We start from the raw sequence: 23,493 nt of genomic DNA on the forward strand, positions 1-23,493 counted from the left end.
CTCTTGTACCACTCTGATACTCATCCGTGATGGCAGATTCCTTCCATACGTTGTACGGCAATTAAGTTGAACTTGCGTGCCGGATCTCGTCTCAATGAACCATTCGACACACTGAGCTTTCTCCGGTGGAGTCACTATGTTCTTTTACATTTAACCATCAGACCTGAAAATAATGAAAACTTTTGAGTTTCTGAATCATATAAAATAAAGGGGTAGCGTTGTATAATTTGTGGTACTAAATATATTAACAATGAAAGTTGTCCAGGTCTTTTTGGACACCCTGTATTTTAAACATCTCAGGACAGGTTATGACGAAACTGGGTGGATGAGTTTGGTAGATGAGAAGAACAAATCAATTAGATTTTTTGTTTAAGATGCTTTTATTAAGCAAACTAAAGCACTGGCCGTGGCAGTACCTTGTCACACAGGAAACAACAACAACAAACAACAACAAAGTTTTAACATAAAAAAGCTGTCGCTAGAATATTGATAATAGACATGGAGAAGATGCCATACCATCTTCCCATTCTTTATTCCATCACCTCCTATTCGTGCCACTCACAAAACGTCACTGTTTGCAACAAATCTTCAATACCCTGAAGTATGTTTGGCCAAATATTCTTCTTCGTAACAACATAACTCTGCATAATTACATTTTTTTTTTTTCATTGTGAAGTCATCGAGAAAACCTCACAGATGTCACGAGCTACTTTCTCTTGGACCTTTATCTCCACACCTATGGACAGGGCAGCGTACCGAGATAATTTGTGATCCTTTTCTGCTCTCTTTGTGGAGGTTTAATTTCACAACCAGATTGTGGAATGCCTCACAAAAATATGTACAAGTTAAAAAAAGAAGAACAACAACACAAATTGATCAACTGTCCCAAGATATTACAGGTTGCATTTTAAAAATAAGGACACAGCCTTTTACTGGGGCATGTACCCTTCTTCAGTTGCATCTTGTGTCTTGCATCCAGACAGTACATTACTTGCAATCCTCCACACCTCATCTCTGCTGAACCAAACCAAAATATCATTGGCACCCATTTTCCCCTCATCCTTATAGCTCCATATCTCTCCTCCCCAGCTCAGGGTGTCAAGGTGTGGGCCAAGGTTCTTGTAGGACCTTTGTAATTCATCCGATTGCTGAATATCCTGATTAGCATAGACCATGTGTGAATATGATGGAAGTGGCAGCTCTGGAGACACACTCATCATTCCAGGGTAAAAATCTGATGAGACAGGTACAAATCCAGGATTTCCATTTTTAAATTGTGGCAAGCATGGGATGAGGTTGGCATTTTCAATAATGGCAGATGGTTGAGGTTCTCTGTCAATATTTGGAAAGATGAGTGTTGTCTGGCTTAAAGGACTGCTTGGTTCAGAACTGCACAACTGAAAAAGGGAGTGGGAGGAAAATCAGTTTTACATTCCATAAGGTTGGATAAGAAAGGTGGAATAATGATGGGAAAACGATGCCTGTATAAAAATATTAGGGAACTGCAGGAACCCACCTTCATCAAGTCAAATCCTCGAAGTACCTTGCTGTGATTTGGATCTGGAACCTTGGGCCAGAATGCTTCACGAAACCTGAAACAAAATCGGAAAGATTGAAAGTGAAAATTGATAACCTGTGCAGTATGCTATCATATCAAACTTAAGTCATCATCAGTAAAATAAATGTAATAAAAACAGTTGATAAAAACAAAATGTGAACGAAGACAAGCAGACAATCACCATGGTAGCATGTATATAAAAAAGACAAATGCAGGGCTGGCAGGAATGGTTTGGTGAACATGTAAGTGGATACCGTACCTTTACAATGTGAAATCATTAACTGAGGAGACAAATTCGGATTCTGGTTAAACCTGAATGGTGATGTGGCTATCTCCAAGTGGGTGTGGGCTAGCACATTGTGAGGATAGCGTTGCAGAAATGATCATGTTTACGTCATAAATAAGCTTCGTCCATGTGTGGGAGGAAATGGTCTCTCGTCAGACAATGCGAGCGATACCTGCACATTACATCTATGGCATATGATGCTTTGAAGACAAGTGAGTTATTCATTAGATGACTGGGGATGTGGATGCACAGGCAGAGAGACCTTATTGGCTGGTACCGGTAACATGACAAATAGACTGCATCGGTGGGCCTGTCAATATCTCAGGAGAAAATGTACCTGTTGAAGGCACGCTGAATTTGGTGTCTGAATGAGTGATTAAACCTGATGTGTGAAGTGGTCAACATCCATAAATCACTGAGTGGTCTGATCGGACTGCGTTGAGGTATGCACACTCGCCTCTCGGATGTCTAGCCTGAGTTTGAATCCCGACCCAGCTATAAACTGTCATCCCGGTGTTTCACAGGCAGGGTGGTTCATCAATAGGTGTGCCGTCCTTCGGATGGACATTAAACGAGCATTCCGTCTGCTGGCATTTAGTTAGTGTACGTTAAAGACCCCACGGTGTCACCAGAACCATGGACAAATTCCAAATTCCTGCCCTAACCTACAGAGGGCATTGCATCAGTGGCACAGCCGCACCCTCAGCCAATGACGCTAACTTGCAACCTTGTGCTGCATATGAAAGTTGGAGGAGGACAATACAAAAGTGTTAAAAAGGCACAGTCTGGCACCAAGAGGCAGTCGGAAAAAAAAAAAACGAGCAGATGACGTGCATTTTCTGTTTGGCAATACCTGCGTTTTAAGTTCATTTGCACGTACACAAGGAAGATGATGAAGAAGAGGAGACAGAAACAGATGGACACAATGATGATTTCCACTTCTCCTGGATCTGAGATGAAGAAGATAAAGATGTTGTTAAAGTTGGTAAAACGATGCACTCACATCTGTCGAACACTTGGATCGAGCAGCAAATTTGGTTGGTCAAGATGATGTAAAATACCATAATATTTTGTCAAAATGAATTGGTCATGGATGGTGACTAATTCACTGCAAACCAATTAACCTGGAACTTGACTGAACAAGTCTATTTATGATACTGAGTTGTTTAGGATGAATAAATGTGTCACAAGTCTTTTTAAAGTTTTTTTGAAAACAGGAACCTTACCAAAAGTGGAGGTATCAAAGTCGTACATTGAAGGCCTGCTGGCTCCCTTTCGTGTTACAGCTGAAACTTCTACCATGTAACGTGTGGAGGGCTTCAAATTCTGCAGCTCGTAACTTGTCTTAGTTGTGTTGGCATCTGCAATGTATAAAAATATGTTTAGCTTTCAAGCATTTCAAGATCATCGATGCAACAGATGTAAGTATGGCAGAATTTTTAACTCATCCTTCCTTTACACCTCCTACAATCCTCCTCCCTCCCCTTATTCTTCGCTCCTCCCAAATTTATTCTCTCTCTCTCTCTCTCTCTCTCTCTCTCTCTCTCTCTCTCTCTCTCTCTCTCTCTCTCTCTCTCTCTCTCTCTCTCTCTCTCTCTCTCTCTCTCTCTCTCTCCCTCTCTCAGCATCCACACACCCCCTCCTCCCTTCATGCACCCCCATCATTCTTTCCAAAATTACCCTGCCATGTGCACATAAATGGCCCCTTTTACTCTTCTACGGAGGGAGGAATCAATAGTGCAAACTCAAAGAACAACATGCAGTATGAAGAATGAAAATGAATGGTTGAATTGCTCACAGTTTTTCTGTCCTCTCTCACTGCTCCATGAGATTTTATAATGCAGAATTAGACCTCGGCGGGCAGATATGGGTGGTGGGATCCAGCTCAACGAGGCTGTGTGTTTGCTTTGATTAACCTTTAATTCCCTTGGAGGAACTTCAGGAACTGGAACAGATTGAAGTACGTATTGCATCACGTAAAAATCGAAATTCCACATAAATTCATTAACACCACGAGCAAGTTACATACAATGTAATACATGAATCACTGTGACTCGAAAGACACGAGGGTGTTAAATTGATGCGATTCGTGATCTTGGACCAGGTCTTTCACAAACCGGCTGGCCACACCCGACGTTCGACTCAAATAAGGGTAGGAATTTGTATTTTGCTCATAGTCTCGGCAAAAGCTCGCCTACTATTCGCGAAGGACACCGTGGGATCTTTAACGTCCACCAACTAATGTCAGAAGATGGGATGCAAAGTTAAACGTCCAGCCAAGGGATGGTGCACACATTGATGAATCACCCCACCTGTTGAACACTGGGATAACAGTTCATAGCTGGGCCGAGATTCAAACCCCAGCAAGACAGCCTTGAGGCAAGTGTGATGAGCATTGATACTTGTAAAAATGGAAAACAAGTACAGGTACATTCAAATTACACAGCCCTCATGCCAAATAAATAAATATATCCTCCAGCGCTGTATACAGACAATAAAGTGTACACATGCAAAGATGCAGTGATAACTAGAAGGGCACTCGGTGGAGCGCACACCTCTGCCACACAATGCCTGATCCACGAGAACATATCGGGCCCAATACATTTTTGAAATATCATTCGATATATCGTTTTTGGCCCCATCTCTCAATGGTGAAGAATCACTTTAAAAATTCTAGTAGTCGGATCCGGATCCGGATCTTCAACAAAATCTAATCAGTTCGTCTTTTTTCACACACCCAACATGCCCACCAAATTTCATCCGGATCCGTCCACAACTTTTTGAGATATCGTGCACACAGACAGACAGACAAAGAAACAAATAGAGGGGGGTGAAAACAACCTCTTTCACCTTCAGTGGCGGAGGTGTAATGGTAAGTACAAACATGAGCAAATACTCAGCCAATTTATATGGATAGGAAAGTATGCAGGCAGGTGAACTGACCATCTTCACGAGAGTATGCCAGTAAAGAAGAGGGAAGTCCTTCAAGGTTCTCATATAAGGGGTGAAGTGATACATTGTAGCAAGTCAGTGGTTCAATTCCATCTGCGCAACATCAAACAAATGTTGAAATGACAAATACCCATGCAAAGGAAACCGTTTGCCCGATCTCAAGGAGAAACCATAAATGAGCCAGAATACCTGTGACTTCATTTATAAGACTGGATCGACAAAATATGCCCAACAGACATGCAGATTGTGAATACCATTTGCTCAAAGTTCATAAAGTAGTTTCAATCATCAATGATTATAAATGTGCAAAATTCAAACGGCTATAAGTTTCAGAAACTATTCATGCCATAACAAACAAACACAACACAAACAGCGTCAAATGTAATATACCAGTGATGTTGACATGTGTTTGTGAGCCTGGCACCAAAAGCCAGTGAAAATCAGCAGAGGATCCATCACATGATTCTGACCATGCCACCACAAAACGTGAAGGATGGTATGATGGTTGGCCAAGAGTTTCCCAAGTTAGTGAAATCACATGATCTCCCAAATCTCCAGGACTCTTCACTTGGAAGCTCGACACACCTGAAATGGATAAAAGGAAGAACCCAAATGATCAGTCGGCCTTTTAACATTCCCATCTGAAATCTTTGCCCATGAAGCGATAAGCCAGGATTTCCCCACAGGTTGGCATCCCAGCAAGGGGAAGAAGGGGGATTTCTCCTGAATTGCCACAATTTACTGCAGAGAAAAGCAACATCGCAAGATGGTATCACCGTTACCCAGAGTGCCCCTTGAAGTTACGCCACGTGCTTGTCTGAAATCAACTGTAGCGAGCGTTGTCCAGTGTCTTTGTCGATATGTATGTGCGTGATTTGTTCCACATCTCCATGTGCATGACTTGTGTGCAACAGCTATTTTCCTGATCGTTTCAAGTGACACATGCAATGTTGCAATGATCTTTTCAGGAAGAAGAAAAAGGGAAGGAAACATTGGCTAATATTTGCTCAGCTTGGGCCAGACATCGGACAGGAGTTATTTATTTATTTATTTAAAATGAGGATGTTAAATCATCGTTATCTTTGTGGCAGGTTGTGTGAAAAATCCCTTCACATATTATGTGGATCAAAGAAGAATGACAAGGGAGTTTGATGAGGGGTGTTTTCTTGACAAGATACAGTAGTTCTTGATGAAGAAGATTGCACATTTCAAAATCAACAGCTTTTGTACCAGTCATGATAACGAGATGCTCTGATGTTGCATAAGGGGACATCTCGGTTTGAAGGACTTCCTCTGTATCTCGGTCTTCACCTGTACTATTTTGCAGTTTGCTTTCTTGTATTTGAAATAAGTTTTCATTTCCATTGAAGGTCCTCGGTTAAGTGTTTGCTCACCAACAGTGTTTAAATAACCCCATCCACCACAATGTCGTCTCTACTGTCTTTACAGACAAACTATTTCCCGAACTAACTAACAAGTCCTTGCCTTACAACTCTGGTTAAACTCGATGACAATGGAATGCTTTTGGAAAAGAAAAAGTAATTCTAAATGAAATTAAGTCACAGTTACATTCCAGCAGTACTTTGGGTTAAGAAAACAGTTTTCAGCAAGGAAGTACCCGAAAAAGGTTGAGGTTTTCTTAGCTTCAACGATGCTTTGGGAGAAAATCCAGCAGAGTTCCAGGTGGTTATGTTCACGATGGTTGGAGCTCCACGATCATGCACCATTATTGTGTGCTTTCTTCTCTCACTCGTGAAATTCTTAACTCTCTCAACTCCATCATTCCATTTCAACATATATCCCAGGACGAGGCCTCGAGTTTTGTCTCGAGCTGGAGGCTGGAGAGGAAACGAAGAATGAGAAGAAGTTGCAGCCGGCAATGACAAGGTTCAGAAATTGGCGTTTGTGTCTGGCTAAAAGGTAGGGCTAAAGGGAAAACTGCACACTTGAAGTAGAATATTTACTCTGACTAATTAAACTAAAGATGAATTTGGAAGTGGCATTGCAAAATATAAATGAAAATCAAATTTAAATCAAATAAATGAAAATCAAATTTAAAAAGCTTCATACAGTTACGTGATGATTGGATGGAGAATGCGGCCGACATTCCAAAAAAACAGTATATACAGGCCTGGGTACAATGTTTCACGAAGCAGGAATAAACAGGCTCGACCTCGCTTAATTCGGCCTCAGCCAAGTAATACGAGCAAAAAAACATCCGAGTTGCAATGGGAGATCATTCATGGAGACTCCACTGCCCCAGTTCCACTTAATGTCTTGCAACAAAATTGGAATATTCCTCTTTAGACAGTATTCTACAATCACAAGACAAGTGATTTGTAATATTCTATGATGACAGATGTGTTTCACAGATATGTGCCCACACAGTAATATGTGCATTTGGGTGTTTGGTTCATTACTTTTAAACCAAATCGTTATGCTTTGAGGAACTGTAATAACCTTGTCGGTGTAATACTGAAATTACCTTCCAAAGAATTGTTATATTTCTGCCCCCATATGAATCAGCTCGACCGAACATGCGCCAGAGATCAGGAGCTGTGAGAGGAGCTTGTAAAGGAGATGTGGAGGAGATAAGGGAGGGTTTTTTAGGAGCATTTTGAGAAGTACGGTTGGTGCATTTGAAAGGTGTAAAAAATTTAAAAAGTAACAAATACAATATAACAATGTTCCATGATGGTAAAACTTTAAAAGTGCACCCCTGTAAGAATGAAAAGTATTAGTGTTCAACATGGGATAAAAGGCAAGGATAATAGGGTGGAAAATTATTCTTCGTGAAGGCTAGAGTCAGTTTGTTAGCAAATAGGTCGAACAATGAATGGAATGAACACAACGTTGATCGAAGTACGCTAGCTGCCTTGGGAAGCTGAAGGTGAAAATCACCAAAGCTCTACCTTTCTTCCCTCGGTAGTTAGGATACATCAATAAACGTTGTTTATTCCATCCAAAGATAACAGGAGTTTGAGGATAAGAATGATGCAGAAGGGATGATAAAAAGAAACGAGATATTAAGATCAAAATTACAGAAACTATCATGAACACTTCCACCAAATTTTGGTGGAATAAAGAAGGGGTATTATTGTAAATCGTCATCTTTTAAGAAACATTTGTACCCAAACGTTTGATACGTAATGTTAGTAATTGGTTTTGAGATCTTGTTATCAAGAGGGGGACCCAAACTGGAACTGGAAATTGAAATTATGGTCGTCTAATTAATAACCAAGCATCTTTCTTCACTGTCCCAATATGTTTTTGTAATCGTGTATAGATAAGTACGAATGACAAGAGAAATAAAATTAAAAAAATCAATAAAAATAAGAATCATTTCAATAATCACATCGAATAATCACAATTCCAATAGCATACGAGCTTCAGAAGTAAGCCTTTCAAACTCTTCGCTCCATTGACTCCAATGACCCCAGATGGAATGGAGAGGTCGCGATCGCAAACGAATGGAATACGCTGAGTTAGCCGTCAAACCATACAAGGAGCAAACACCATTATCTTGGACGTCTTTGACCTGAAAAGACAAAAAACACCACACAGCACGATTGTTTCCAAAAAAACAAACGAGAAAGCACCAAAAAATACAAAGCCCGTCAAAGTCCACTCTGTACTCAAACTAAACTCGACGAAAACAGCGAAAAAAAACAAAACAAACAAAATAGGTAAATTTTATGAATCTGTGTTCTCCATATTCTCAAATTAAAGGCTTGTGGAAAACTTGATAAGAAAAGCTCAGATGGTAAAATAAAGTTATGGCCTGGACAGACACAATGAAGTTCAAATGCTAAATAAATAAAGAAACATGGAAGCGATTTAAAAAACAAAACAAAAACGGCCACATCACACAGCACGATGACGTATAGGCTGATAAGACCTATTTCTATTCACTGTGACTTTTCCCTTTGACCCAATGATGAATTTGTATTTTCAGTAAAGGTTTGTTGACAATTTGATGACAAAAGCTCAAATTCGAAAAGAGGGATGCCCTGGACGCGTATGCAGTGCGCACGCACGCACAATTGCAAAACCCTTTTTCCTGTTGAGGGGTGCACACAGAGCGATGCATGAAGAGTTACAGATATGAGAGAGAGAGAGAGAGAGAGAGAGAGAGAGAGAGAGAGAGAGAGAGAGAGAGAGAGAGAGAGAGAGAGAGAGAGAGAGAGAGAGAGAGAGAGAGAGAGAGAGAGAGAGAGAGAGAGAGATAGAGATAGAGATAGAGATAGAGATAGAGATAGAGATAGAGATAGAGATAGAGATAGAGATAGAAATAGAGATAGAGATAGAGATAGAGATATATCTGTGCATCGGATGAGGATTTTTTTTTGAGAAGGGAGAGCTTAATGTACTCCTGAAAATTATCAATGGGAAGATAAGTTCTGAAAATAATTTTGTCTAAATAACTTTTAAAATATTTCTTTCATTGAATCACTTTAATACAAATACACAGCTAGCTACAATACTCATCAACTTGGTCTTGATACAAAGAGGCATGTGGTGAATCAGTTGCTTCAAACCAGCTTGAATTGTGGACTTGTTAAGGAAACCAGCATGAAGGAAATCTTACGTTGCTCTGCAAAACCTGCATTGTCTTCAAGCAACCCAAAATATGATACAAGGCTTATTTTAAAGGTGAACTCCAAAAACTGTCTATTCCAAAAAATTGTAACCCCTGGGGTGAAGTTTGTCTCTGGTGTTTGCTATACCATACACTCCTCACTCTCTGTAGATGGCTCAACAGCAGTCTCTGCCTGTGAGCAGAGGGGGCATGAATCATTTGGGGGTTCCATGCAAAACAGAATAATGGCTTAGTGGGGCCCCTGAGAAGTGTCGGTGGTCTACCAAGGCCAGGTTGCCACGCTTCCGTTACATGTGGTGCGGGGGAGGGGGCTGGCGCTCCTGGGCCAAGACTGGCTGACTAGCACCAGGCGAGACTGGATGGTGCCAGCCTTTCACCTTGGGCAACCCGCGCCGAGCCGATTAGAGAATCAGTCGGAGGAGATTCTTCGAAAGCATCAAGATTTGTTTTGCAACGAGCTTGGACAGCTCGAAGGTGTGCAGGCAAAGCTTTTGAGGAAGGAGGGAGGGGTGCCTCCCTTGAAGCCCGAGTGCGAGGTGCTGGGGGCAGGGGCCATGCGGATGCAGAGTTGGTGTCTGTTCCTTGCTTCCTACAACTACGATATACAGTTCCGGAGCAACGGGAAGCATGCCAACTGCGACGGCCAGTTCTCATGTTTGCCTTGTGCGGAGGGCCACGGGGAGCATGCCGACTGTGACGGTCCCTCGCGCTTGCCTTGTGCGGAGGGCCACGGGAAGCATGCCGACTGCGACGGTCCCTCACGCTTGCCTTGCGTGGAGGGCTACGGGAAGCATGCCGACTGCGACGGTCTCTCGCGCTTGCCTTGCGCGGAGGGTCCGACTTCGTCTGAGTCAGCCGACTAGGTTGATGTGTTTGCACTGAGCCAGGTCCAGGGCGGGCCGGTCATCGCCAAGCAGGTCGCAGTGGAATCGGCTCGTGATCCAGTGCGCGCCCGTGTCGTTCAGGCGGTTTCAGCGGGAAATTGGAGCGAGCTGCCTTCAATGTGGGGAATGACAACGGTGATTCCCCCGAAGTTCAGACGACGTTCTCCTCCTCGACGTTCAGACGAGAAGCTGCTTGCGAGTCACCTCGGCATAGTTTACCCCGAAAGTCGTGTGCGCAGCCTGTTTTGTTATTTCATTATCGTTTTGTGTTGTATTCTTGCAGCATCGCAGCAACCTGTCACCGCGGATGCATCAGGACTGTGGCCGTTTGCGGGCAGGGCCGAGCAGTGAGTCCATGTGGATTCTGTTGGTCCTGTTAAAGGCAGAATGTGTTTGATTGTGATCAATGCGTTCTCTAAATGGCGGGAGCGGGTGGTTTTGCAGGGTACATCGGTGGGCATTGCTGTCGAGAAGCTGAGGACGATCGTTTATAATAAAGGAATACCCGAGATGCTGGTGTCTGGTAACGATCCGCAGTTCCTCGCAGATGTGTTTAATGATCTTGTGCATTGCAACGGTATTCGACACCTTAAATGGTTTGTTAAAATGTTTTGTCATCCTGACGCACCAGAATCGTTTGTTGAGATGTTGTGTCATCCTGCCACACACGAGCAGACAGAATCGTGTGTCAAAGTGTTGTGTCATCCTGTCACGAACGAGCAGGCAGAATCGTTTGTTGAAATGTGGAAACGTGCTTTGCGTGAAGGGGAGTTTGCATCTGTGCAGGCAGTGATTGATGTAGGTTTGCTGCCATATGGAAATACTATACATCTAACCACCGATGATGTTCCTGTCATTCGTTTGTATGGACGTGGAGTACAGTCGAGACTGGTTTTTCTGCGACCTGGAGGGTCGGTGGTTGGGGCAATGTTGCGCCCGACGCTGGTGCGCGTTTTTGATGTGGGACAGCGGGTAATGGAACCGGCAAATTGCCTGGTTCAGATTGATGATGGAGAGGTGTGGAAGCGGCATGTGGAACAAAGGCTTGTTCGCTGTTCAGCGTCTCCCCCACCTCTGATCTCGCCAAGGCCACACGTGCCATCCTTACCCACGGGGCTAGCGGACTCAGGGTGTTTACCTGATTCAGTCCTGTCCGAGGGAGACGAGCAAGCTTGTTGGCCGGGGGCGTTTGATGGTGCAGGGGGAGGTTCGTCTGGGGTGTCACCTCGACCTAGCAGGCAGGCGTATAAGCCTGGGCCGTCTGGTGGCGCTGTCCGCCCAGGGCGGATCAAGTGACACGGTACTTGGAGGATTTTGGATGATTAGTGTCATTTTGTCACTAGTTGCTTTTTGTGTCATAGTGCCAATGATTTTTGATTGGTATAATTTTGTCGTTTATACTTATTTTATAATTATAATTGTCATTTTATAATTATAATTTTAGCAGGGAGGAGTGTGGTGTATGGGCAGGAGTGCTGAGGGGCATGGAGTGCTGAGGGGCGTGGAATGCTGAGGGGCATGGAGTGCTTATGATAATAGTCACATGGTTAGGGGTTCATTTATCTTTATGCGCCGCTAGAGGCTCTGAGTAGTGCACATCCGAGCACGCAATGAAGCCGAGTTACTACTACACTCTCACGTCCCGTGTCTCACTGCACCTCGGACACTACAGTTTTAACCCTTTTCCCAAGTTGTTGAGCTTCAGGCCCGTCGCTGGGGGGGGGGCATTTGGGTGCAATGCCCCCCATGGCGCATATGGTGCCCCCCCACTTGTATGCCACCCATTTATGCCCTGTTGTACTCTGTGAACAACTTAGTGTTTAAGGACGAGCGCCCACTGTGAACTTGCTGTTTAAGAGTTCACCTGTGTGAACTAAAACCCTTATTCCAGATGTTCAACATGGTGAATAATAAGGCCTTCTTGGATAAACTGTTCTTTAATAATATCCTTCTTTGAATAAGAATCAAGAGATAAGTGTGCGCTTCCCAGCGCATCTCCAAAAGCAATTGGCAAGACAATACAGTCCGAGACCACAAGATAAAAGATAATAACGCAAGCACCAACGCCAGCAGCCAAGACCTCGTGTCGAACGTCGATGTTGTGGGTGGTTATATATATCGTGGATCATTTAGTTTTAAGGAATAGCCAATCAGCGTGTTCGATATGGAGACCCTATTGAGCAGGTTACCTGATTGGTTGTAAGTTAGGTATAAATGTAATATAGTCATAATATGATGAAGGAAAAGACATAAATTTACATGATTAAAGATGAAGTGCACGTGCACCACGTGCACCACGTGACCTTCACAACCCATCAACCCTCCATCTTACAAAAGTAATTTTAGAATAAAAATTAAAAATATGTGTGTTTGCAATCATGCTTACATTTGAAATGATGCAGATAAAACCTGTTTTTGATGGATGGATCATTTAATAAATAAAACCGTCAACCGTCAAATCTCGCGAGTCACGAGGGAGGAATCACAGAGCACGAGCTCGCAGCAGGAGAAAAAGACGTGGATGATGGATAAACGAAAATGGCTCAGAAAAGGAAAAAATGCAAGCGACGAAAATAAAGAAGATGATGAAAGACATGTTGTGGGAGGAGTTGGAGGAGGAGGAGTTGGAGGAGGAGGAGGAGGAGGAGGAGGAGGAGGAAAAGACGATCATGTCGATGGAATACCGACAGAAGCTAGCCAACCTGGCCAAGCCAGCAACGTCAGCCCTGCGGCTGTAGCCCCAGCGCAGACAGCCGAGTTTCCACGCTCGGCGGCGGCCTCGGGATCGGGTGAGACTGTCAAGCCGCTTCCCGATGATCTTGGAAGTGAGAGACCGAATCAAGTTGTTCTCCAGCGGTACCCTGGCCATCTGTTTGAGAACAAGAGTCGCTCGTTTGTGTCCTCGTGGTACCAGACTAATGAATGGCTGGAATACAATGTGCAGACAGATGCAGCATTCTGCTATCCATGTAGGAAGTTTAACACCGCACGTGGCCCAGTGGACTCTACTTTCACAGTGCGAGGCTACTGGAATTGGAAACATGCCATTGAGAAAGACAGGGGGTTTCACAAACACGCAACTTCAAAGGAACATTTATCTTGTGTTTTGAGGTGGAAGGAGAATGAGAGGCGCATCGATTGTGGTGAGGAGATTTCCACACTCCTCAATGCTGACCGGCTAAATAGAAACCGGTACTATGTGTCCGCTCTTATAGATGTGGGATTTCTCGCAGAAAATCAGATACCTTTCAGAGGGAGCCTTGATAATTTTGAAGATATGTCAGATGGGCACAGTGGGCTCTTCCTCTCGCTTTTAAACTGCACACTCAAAAAAAGACACCGAGCTCGCCGAAATAACAAAGCATATCCCACGAAACGCAAGCTATACTTGTCCAGAAATGCAGAATGAACTGATCTGCACATTGAGTAATGTGACGGATGCCATCGTGGAAGAAGTAGGCACATCGTGGTTTACCATCAAGGTGTATGGGACGAGGGACCCCACTGAATGTGAGAACATATCAATCATCATTCGCTTTGTATCGGCATCAAATGAAGCAACAGAGCGTCTACTCACAATAGCTACAGCCGACGCTGGAGATGCAAAAACATTGACAGACCTAATAATTGCAGAGCTGACAAAAACAGGACTTGACACGTCAAAAATATTAAGTCAGGTGTACGATGGGGCTTCGGTAATGGCTGGGAAGCACAGTGGGGTGCAAAAGTTGTTGCAAGAGATATTGGAAAGAGAAATCCCCTATGTGCACTGCTGAAATCACCAACTCCATCTGGTAGTTATCCACGCACTGGCAGCAGAGAAAGCTGTCACTGATTTCCTCGAGGTTTGTTGTTGCCTGTACAAATTCTTCAGAAAGCCCACTGTTGCTGCACAGTATAAAGGTGAGCGGTTAAAACGACTTCTTGATCAAAGGTGGACGGGACATTTAGCCACCGTGTCTGTGATCATAGGGTCTTTTGAGGATATCACATCCTTACTGTCGGAGATTGATGCAGAGCGCGCCTACGGTGCAGAGATGAGGATGGAGGCTATTGGGCTTTTGTGGGAAGTCTCTGGGCCTGCCTTCATGTTCATTGCTATCTTTGTACAAAAACTGCTGATGTTGTTAGATGGCCCTAACAGACTCTTGCAGGCAGAGGACATGGACTTGCTTACGGGGTTGGAACTGGTGGCGAGTGCTACAGAGTGCGTGAAGAAACTCTGCTCTGAGGATGAGTTCACTGATCTGTGGAACAAGGCCAACAATGCTCGCACTTCTACACCTGCACCACCAAAACGGAGACGCACAATGCATAAGAACTTGGAACAGTTTGTAGTTTTGGAGACGACAGGACAAAACAGCGACAATGACAAGACAGAACTGCAGAGGGTTTTTTACAGCGCAATTGACACTGTGCTTGGTGAGATCGCTCAGCGCTTCAGTGAGCACAACACACAACTCGCCCGTTCACTCGCTGCCTTGAATCCCGAAAATGGCACGTTTTTGGATCCCCACTTTCTCCAGCACATCATGACATTAACAAAGTCAACCATCAGTGAAACAGAGTGTGTGGTTGCAAAGCAGTTTATTCGCTCACAGACAGAAAAGCAGCCAAACGAGAGATGGACAACACAAAAACTCCTCTCGACATACCACAAAACGCTGGAAGCCATGCCAAGTGTAGTGACTGCTATGAGACTTGGACTAACATTTGGTGCGTCCACTGCCATGTGTGAAAACTCATTCTCAACATTGAGGAATGTCTTCACTGACCATCGACGGCCCATGCGCCATGCACGCAAGGCACACCTGGTACGGCTGGCCTTCGAGAGAGACCTCACACGTAAATGCCTGAATGAATGGAAGGAGAAGGTCCTCAGAAGATTCCACACTGAGACGCGTCGCCTGCAGCTCTTCTGACAGCGAGTACAGTGGTATAAAAACTATACGAGGAGTTCAGATTGTGTGTGTGACTGCTGGTGATGCGTGTGTGGTTGTGGTTGCAGTGTGGTTGTGGTCAGCACCCGCCGTGGTCGGCTGCTTTGTACTTCTGATGTTTAAGTTAAATGTTGTGTTTGGTGCTTTGCATATCCCATATCTAGTGCTTTGTGCATAACCTTACCTCTGTGTAATTGACTGCTTTAAATGCGGACCTTGTGGTATCTTCAGGCTGGTCGTATTTGCTGTTGATAGTTTAACGTGATGATCGCAGGTCATAGCCGACTGTATCTTATTTCAAAGTGCACTGATTCTGGTGCCAACCTCCCCCATTTAGTTATTGTATCTCTGGTATATTAATTTTCTAATGCCAATTCTTCACAACACCTTGGAGAGTGCACCTGAATTGGTAGCAATTGTTTAATCATTGAATTATCTGTATTGTGAATGTGCCAGTCTAATCATTGAATATTTGCATTGTGAATGTGCCAGTTTGTTGCGGCTCTCCTGCATTCGAGTAATTTTAGGCCAAAAACATCGGAACATATTAAATCTAGCTGAGATCAATTTGGTTCGTATGCGACCGCAACCTCGGTATAGATGTGTCAATGCTGCATGAATACAATAGTATACCGGGTTATCAAAAATATTAAATATAATAATTGTGCCCCCCCCCATCCAGTTCATATGCCCCCCTTAATACTGAGCCCTGGCTGCGGGCCTGTTGAGCTTGTTCTTTTCAGCACTACTGGGTTAGTTTCCTTTCATCCTCGGGACAGGTGCTCCGATTTTAAAAACCGCAACATTTCACCATGCACATGGGTTAGTCCATTGATGAAAGAGGGGTTGTATTACCAATCAGCTTGCTATCACTTGCCAAGCCAGCCGTTCCTTATCAACGATTTAATTGGAGTGCTTGCTTGAGTGCTTAAGCCGCTTGCTGAGCACCCGACAGTCGATAACAGTGCAGTTCATGTCCCGATCGGGATGTACAGTCGGCTGTTGCTTCAAGGTCGAGGTACATATGGGTAGATTTGGATCTGTAAAGGGTGTGTGTGTGTGTGTGTGTGTGTGTGTGTGTGTGTGTGTGTGTGTGTGTGTGTGTGTGTGTGTGTGTGTGTGTGTGTGTGTGTGTGTGTGTGTGTGTGTGTGTGCGCGCGTGCGCGCGCACATAACATTTTCTCTCTGCTAACGTTCCTCCCCCACCCCTCTGTCTCATGTTCACTCTGCACCCTCCCAATACAATACAATACCCTCCCACACCTCTCTCTCTCTCTCCCTCTCCCTCTCCCTCTCCCTCTCCCTCTCCCTCTCCCTCTCCCTCTCCCTCTCCCTCTCCCTCTGTGTGTCCAAGCGGTGTTTGTCTCCAGATGGAGTTTGTCTCCAGGCGATATCTCTGAGCAGTGTTTGTTTTGGCCATGTCCAGGTGATGTTTGTTTCCATATGGTGTTTATCTCTGGACATGCCCGGGCAGTGTTTGTCTTTGGGCGGTATTTATAGTATGAACAGTCGAAAATGGATTTCAGACATTATTTTGTTTCCATTTTCACTGTTATTCCAGGCAGAATCATTATGTTGAGACAGTGTGAACCGTAATTCACACTCCATCGCATGTCTGCCTTCCCTTCCTCTCACCTCATGCTGCCTGCTCTTCCCCCACCCCTACTCATGCTACCATCCCTTCCCCCAACCTTCCTTACTCTCCCTCCCTCCTTGCTCCCCCTCCATCCTCTCTTTCCCCCTCCCTCCACCCTGACTCCTCTCTCTTTCCCCCTCCACCTCCTCACTCTCCCCCACCCCCTCTCTCCCTCTCCCCCTTTTAGTATTCCAGTTAGCGAAGCAACGGGTGATATTTGCTAGTATTTTGAAAAAGAGGAAAAAATTAAAAAAATACATGAAATGTCATAGCCTATTTTAGTCATTTTGCTGCATGGAGTTAAAGAGCTACCCCATATTTATTTACAACTACAATGGTCACCAGTCCACCAGTCGGCCATCTTTGATCAGATCGCAAAACAAAGTCAGGTGCAAGTGTATGCCATTGTGTACTATGCCACGTTTGAATAAAATTGGACCATGCATGTCCGAGAAATGGTTGAGGACGTGTTCAATACCGGGTTGTTTGTTTTGTTTTTTTACAACTAAAATGGCCACCCGTTGGTCATCTTTGTTCGCATAGCAAAACAAAAATAATGTGCATATGTATACCATCATGTGTTGCCTTTGCGTCAAGAACGAATAAAATCGGTCCGTACAAGTCTGAGATATGGTTGTTTGCGGACACATGCACGCACACGAAAATTGAGACCAAATCTTTAATCCATAAGGTCTTGTTTCGGACAAAGTCCAACAGGGGCAAATCACTCCAACGCGTCATTTTTGACGGGCTTTTATACTGGTTTATAATCATTAACTATATACATATACCTGGTGTTGGCTTAAAGGTTAGGGTAGTGGGCTTTGGATCCTAGAATCCTGAGTTCAAATCCCACTTGGCTGTTGAATCAATACCAGGTGGGGTTGACTGCCTGTCATCCTTCCTAGGTTGGCAAAATGAGTGCCAGCTTGCTGGTATACTGTGTCGGGGTGGTGACCCGTCCAGGATTGTGTCCAATAATCAAGGAGACTGCTTAGGCAGCACCAACGCTCTGCACAGAGTTTGGTCCTGATGGATGGATGGATAGATGGAACCATATACATGTGATCCGATGTACTATAACGAGTGCTGTTCGGAAGCATCACCATCCCAGCTTGAAAATGTTGGGCTGTTTGTAACTCATGGGGAGACTCGTCACTGTATCAAGGTTGAGAGTGATATTGTTGCCACAGTGGAGTGTGAAGAATTGCGATGTGACCACGAGAAGGCACACACGACTATTTCCACACTGTAAACATGCTGCTAACGATTCGACAATGTCCTAATGCAGAGTCCTGACGCAGATATCGCCGTCCTGGCCTTGTCCCACGCCTTGAATATTCCAGCGGTATTACAAGTTGAAACAGGCCCACACAGAAGACACAACTACCTCAAATCAGCAAGCTTGCCAGGGTGATGGGCAGCAGCTCTGCGAGGCTCTCATCAGATTGCATGCATTTACAGGCTGAGATTCAACAAGTGCCTTTAATGGAAAAGGGAGAAAAGAAGGCTTTCACCTCATGTGTGGTGATGTCCAAGTTCCAGGAACTATTGTCTCAGCTTGGAATTAACTAAAAAACAAATCTACTCAAGCCCATGGCATCGAGGAATTTGTTTGTTCCCTTTTTGGGCAGTGTGTCGTAATCGTCGATGAAGCACATTACAAGTTATTCTGGGTGAAATCTCTGTGAGAGCAAAGTTTGCTTCCAACATCTGATGCTTTACAACTCCATTCTCAGATGGCTAATTACCAAGCAGCAAAATGCTGCTGAGCTCTGAAATAATGTATTGACACATCCAGTCCACACAATCATGGATGGATTGTGGATGGAGAGAACTCAAAATCAAGTGGATGGACATGATAACTCAAAATCAAGTCCTGCCTCCTCTTGGTTGATTAAAAAAAATAGTACACTTTGGCTGCAGGAAAAAACAAATGCGAGACTAACCAGTGTTCACGTCGTTCAAGCAGTCTTTCATACACCAAAATATGTGGCTGTGAGGATTGTACCAACACAAAAACCACCATAATGGAACCGCCATTGATAAAGGATCCGAGTGATTGTGATGACTTGGTGCAAGCATTAAGTATCAGTGTCTACTGGTCAGATACATGCATATTTGTAAGATCCATGATCAAGTTATTCAGCATTACATTTTGATCCATCTATTACTGTAAAAATATATTTGGAATAATTATCATTATATGCAAATTCATTAGAACCCCATGTTGACATATGACCGATTTGACTGAAATGGTATCTTTAAGAAATATATTCAATGATCAAGAACTCATTTTTTCATCACTGAGGAATAAAGTACATATACTTCATCTCTGAACTTTTTTCTTCTCTGTTTTTGGTGTTTAATGTGAATGCAGGTGGCTTATCATATTCCTCAATTCTGCAGAGCTACTCGATCTTTAACATCAACTTTCACCCCTTTGTACTAAAGTCTGAAACTGACAACATCAATTTTCAAAATCTACACCTCTGAATTGAGAACAGTAAAGAAAATCATCCAATTCTCAGTTGGGTACCAAAAAACTCTATTTATAGTGATGATAGAATGAGGCAGCTGATGGCCTAATATCTGTAGACAGTATATGTATTGTTACAGTTGTGGGGATAGATGGAGGAATTTAATAGGGAATATAGCATTGTGTAGAGTTGCTTGGTCCATGGACATGTGGGAGGTATCTTGATGTAACTAAGTAGGGAACCTGTGAGCTTAAGTATTACGTGTCACCACACGAGGGGGTGATGCGGTGTTAATTCGCTCGGGAGAAAGAATAAGTTCCCCAGGATGTAATTGCCCCCTGTGACTTTTCCCTATGTCTTTGTAACAAAAACCATGAGGAGAAACAAGCAAACGTGCTGAGCAGGCAGAAGCCCCGCTTCCAAGGGTGACAGCGGGCGAAGTCACGCCCCCGAGGCTGATGATTGATGGGCCAACATCAGAAGCTCACCGAGCAGGCAGAAGCCCCGCCTTCTCGGGTTTCATGCGAGCAGGCTGTACCCCGGAGGCAGAGGATGGAGAGGGTGATCGAAGAGGAAGGGTTGGTTGCGCATTTTCTTTTTTTTTGGAGAGGAGAGCATTGAGAGTGAGCGCACATCCGAGGAGGATGGCACAATTCTTGTATTTGTGTTGAGGGGATTTGGCTCACATGGTGATGCAAGACGCTGGCCTTTGGCTCTTGGTTGGGTCAGTGAGGACGATCGGCGCAAGAAGCCGTTGCACTGGGTCTCTGAGCCTTGGTGGGGAGTGCCATTCGCGGATTGCCTGGCGTGTATTTGTCCCGCTGCGGGAGAGGCAACAAGGCGCCATTTTGTTGCGTGCGTCTGTATGTGCGTATAAAAGCTCCTCGATTCCAAGTTCCACAAAGACCAGCTCTGGGCCAAGCTAAGTACAAGAATACTCAAAAGGAAGGGTTTTCTTTTTATTTTGTTTTATTTTGTCTGTATTTGAATCTGTGTGAAGAGGTGCCTCGACTGTGGGATTTATTTGCTCCATTATTATTATCATTACCTTTTGCATTATTGTCCTTTGTAAATATTCGTCTATTTTCATTAAATGTGTTCCTTTTAAGAAGTATCCTTGAACTTGTAGTGGGGTTCGAGTAGAACTCCACCCCCATGCTGTGCTCCTCCACCCCTCCTCCATTGCACCCCCCCCCTTCGCGCACTCGCATTAATCTCCGAGTCTCGGCTGTAGGCCTTCAAAGGGAGAAGCTTGACCATCTGTCCAGGTAGAGGTAAAACCCCCTGGACACGACAGTTTCTATTTGTATGCAGTGTTTGTATATATTTCTCTGTATGTATATATGTGTATATTTATATATTTATATATATATATATATATATATATATATATATATATATATATATATATATTGTTGTGGTTGACGGAATTCGCAAACCACGATTCAGCTCCCTTAGGTGAGATATCTCTGTAAGTATATGTGTAGTTAGGCCCAAACCCGTTGTTTAGAGGGAATAAATGTCATTCACTCGGGCTGCGACCCTTCAGGATAGCCGTTTTTCTTTTCCTATCTTTATTTTGGACCAGCCGCCATTACTACCACCACCAACCACGTCTCAACAGTCATCACACAACAACCACCAACCACAATGCCGCTTCACAACAACAGCCACGACCTTTACCGTCACAACTCGCCACCATCGCATCACCACCATTCTTGCGCCACTTGTGGGCACCGATACTGGACTCGTGCAGGGCGCGCACCGAGCAGCGTGTGTAGAAACATCACAGACTTTCCGAAGAAAACAGATCAAAAACGACTCACGCCCACTTCTGTTCCATCCTATCGGTGAGCGTGGGGCGATTTGGCCCCGCCTCCAGGTACGTTGGAGTGAGGTCGCTATATGCAAATTCATGGATCGAAAAGCATTCACGCCCACTTTTCCTCGGTCCAATGGGGAGCCAGTTAGAGGTGAAGGATCGGAGGTAAAGGGTCGAAGGTGAAGGGGCGAAGCCACGGGGAATATAAGGGGCCGCGTTCGTCAGTCAAGGCAGTTGGGAGTTCGCGGAGCCAGCGAAGAGTTGGGACGAGTCAAGAGAGGAGACGGAGAGGGCGATTGGACGGAGCTGTGGAGAGGTGGCGGCGGCGAAGGCGGTCGAGGGGGTGCTCGTGTCGGAGTCGGGGAGCTGCGGAGGGAGAGGCCGACGGCGCGACCGAGGTCGAGGTGGAGACGCTCGGCGCGGGACCCGAGACAGGGTTATATCCTCCTTCCCCCGAGCATCAACAACCCCCTCCTGTTTCCCCCCGCGCTGAGATAGTGCGAGAAGGGGGCCCCTTTCCCACCCCCATTTCGAGGTTTCGAGGTCCCACCCCAGACACTGTCCACGAGGCCCGCGGAGTTGGGGCGCAACCGCCACTTTGCGGCTCATCATCAGACGGGTAGGCCCGACGCGGTCTCGGCCCCAGGCCCGCCTCATCCTTGAGGGTGGTCCTTTTCTTTTGCTTTGGGTATATGTGTTGTCGGCGCCGTCTGTGAAGTAAAACTGTGTAAGTGTTGCCGTGTGCTCGCGTAGTCGGTAATAGATCTGCATTGTGTTTCTCTTTTATATTTGCTTTTTGTGTAATATTGTGTTTCTTCTCCTTTTACATTTGCTTTTGGTGTAATTGTATATGTGTGCTTTCCGTTCATCGCGAAATAAATGTGCTTCATGTTGAACTGTTTTCCCGTTTCGCTTCGTCTTTTCCTTTATTGAATCTCCATCTTACTTCACGTAAAGGGTTGGTCGTGGGCTAAAACGCCCGATAATTAATCGAACCGTCGAGGCCGACGATAACACCGCTCGGTTATCCCGATAGTACGGAACGGGTCGCTTAAAGTGGCCCGTGTCCGAAGTCGACCTGCGGCGAGGTGCGATCGCCCGGTCTACCCTCCGTGTGGGTACTTAGGTAGGTCGAATTTGGAGAGCAACCCTATCCCACGCGGGGGGCTGGTTGGCACGATCATGGTGAGGCCGAAAGGTCCACCCGTGACTGGTTCCCGGCGTTAGTCCGAGAGGGTCACGACGGGATTGTCCGTCCGGTGGGCGACGTGCCGCGATTCGAGGTACATGGCCGTCCGCACGCCGGCGGGCGCGAATCCGCAACAATATATATATATATATATATATATATATATATATATATATATATATATATATATATATATATATATATATATATATATATATATATATGCAATTCCAACCCCCTGGGCCAATTTCCATGAAATTTTTTGTCGATCTCATCATTTTCACATGCAGATAGTTCAGCATCACAATAAAATCTTTCATTTCTTAATCAAGTTGAAGTTAAAACAGGAAATAACAGCACTTTGTGTGACTTAGCATCATATTTTGTATGTCCTCTCCGGTGGGTAGAGAGACAGAGATGCACCTTCACATTTGAAGGTCAATGCTCTGTCAGGAATTAAAGCTATTGCATTTCAACACCTATTTTCTTTCTGCAGAATGAAAATTAATATACAAAGGGTCCTTTGTCTCCGAGGGACTCGACTGAATAGTCGTAAGATTGTGTAAGCCCTTAATCAAGGAAATGAGTAAGCCATTTAGCTCATCATTGTCGTGTTGCACTCTCGAGTTCTTTTTTGGTACAGGTGTAAAATGTTCATTTCTGGGCTCAGATGTTTCTTTTTAGTTATTTATTCCTCTCACCAATTCTTCGTCAAACCACTCCTTTGTTGTGTCCCTTTACCTTGCCGTTGGTGTGCTGTCCTCATTTCCACTGTGTTCATAGATTCATATGGCTTTGCTTATTTGTGACTTTAAATTATCCAACAAGAAAGTCTAAACTAGAACAACACTCGATAGAATGCATACCTCTGCCAGGCTGAACAGTTTACGTTTTGTATCCCACTGATAGGCTGGATCTGCATCCAGACTATTCATCCTTGTTGCACACCAAAATCGAATCAGCTTGTTCTTGTCATCTACGCAACTCATACACCAAGTTTTATCATAATGTGTTGATAGTTTTTCGAGATATTCTGCTATAAATCGTTTTTAGTCCGATCTCTCGACGAAGAATCACGTTAAAAATTATCGGATCTCGATCCAGATCTTCACTAAAATCTGATGAATTTGTCCTCGTCACACACCA

General features: G+C 44.5%; 1 protein-coding gene across 5 annotated transcripts in view; it reads right to left on the reverse strand.

Moving 5' to 3' along the window:
* Positions 1 to 361: 361 nt before the first annotated feature.
* LOC147025269 (interleukin-6 receptor subunit beta-like) overlaps positions 362 to 23,493 on the reverse strand; it is a 46,969-nt gene continuing 23,837 nt past the window's right edge. For all 5 annotated transcript variants that reach the window (XM_085886088.1, XM_085886091.1, XM_085886089.1 and 2 more), the window contains 10 exons: positions 8,181 to 8,334; positions 7,282 to 7,364; positions 6,415 to 6,634; positions 5,187 to 5,381; positions 4,788 to 4,889; positions 3,643 to 3,789; positions 3,071 to 3,205; positions 2,698 to 2,794; positions 1,517 to 1,592; positions 362 to 1,397 (listed from right to left, as the gene is read on the reverse strand). In XM_085886088.1, the coding sequence (XP_085742214.1) occupies positions 930 to 1,397; positions 1,517 to 1,592; positions 2,698 to 2,794; positions 3,071 to 3,205; positions 3,643 to 3,789; positions 4,788 to 4,889; positions 5,187 to 5,381; positions 6,415 to 6,634; positions 7,282 to 7,364; positions 8,181 to 8,334 (1,677 nt within the window). In that variant the 3' untranslated portion in view covers positions 362 to 929. The remainder of the gene's footprint in view (positions 1,398 to 1,516; positions 1,593 to 2,697; positions 2,795 to 3,070; positions 3,206 to 3,642; positions 3,790 to 4,787; positions 4,890 to 5,186; positions 5,382 to 6,414; positions 6,635 to 7,281; positions 7,365 to 8,180; positions 8,335 to 23,493) is intronic.

The sequence above is a fragment of the Eptatretus burgeri genome, chromosome 6 (genome assembly GCF_056783735.1).
Source record: "Eptatretus burgeri isolate ZD-2024b chromosome 6, Ebu_testis_v1, whole genome shotgun sequence".
In the NCBI taxonomy this organism is placed as follows: domain Eukaryota; kingdom Metazoa; phylum Chordata; class Myxini; order Myxiniformes; family Myxinidae; genus Eptatretus; species Eptatretus burgeri.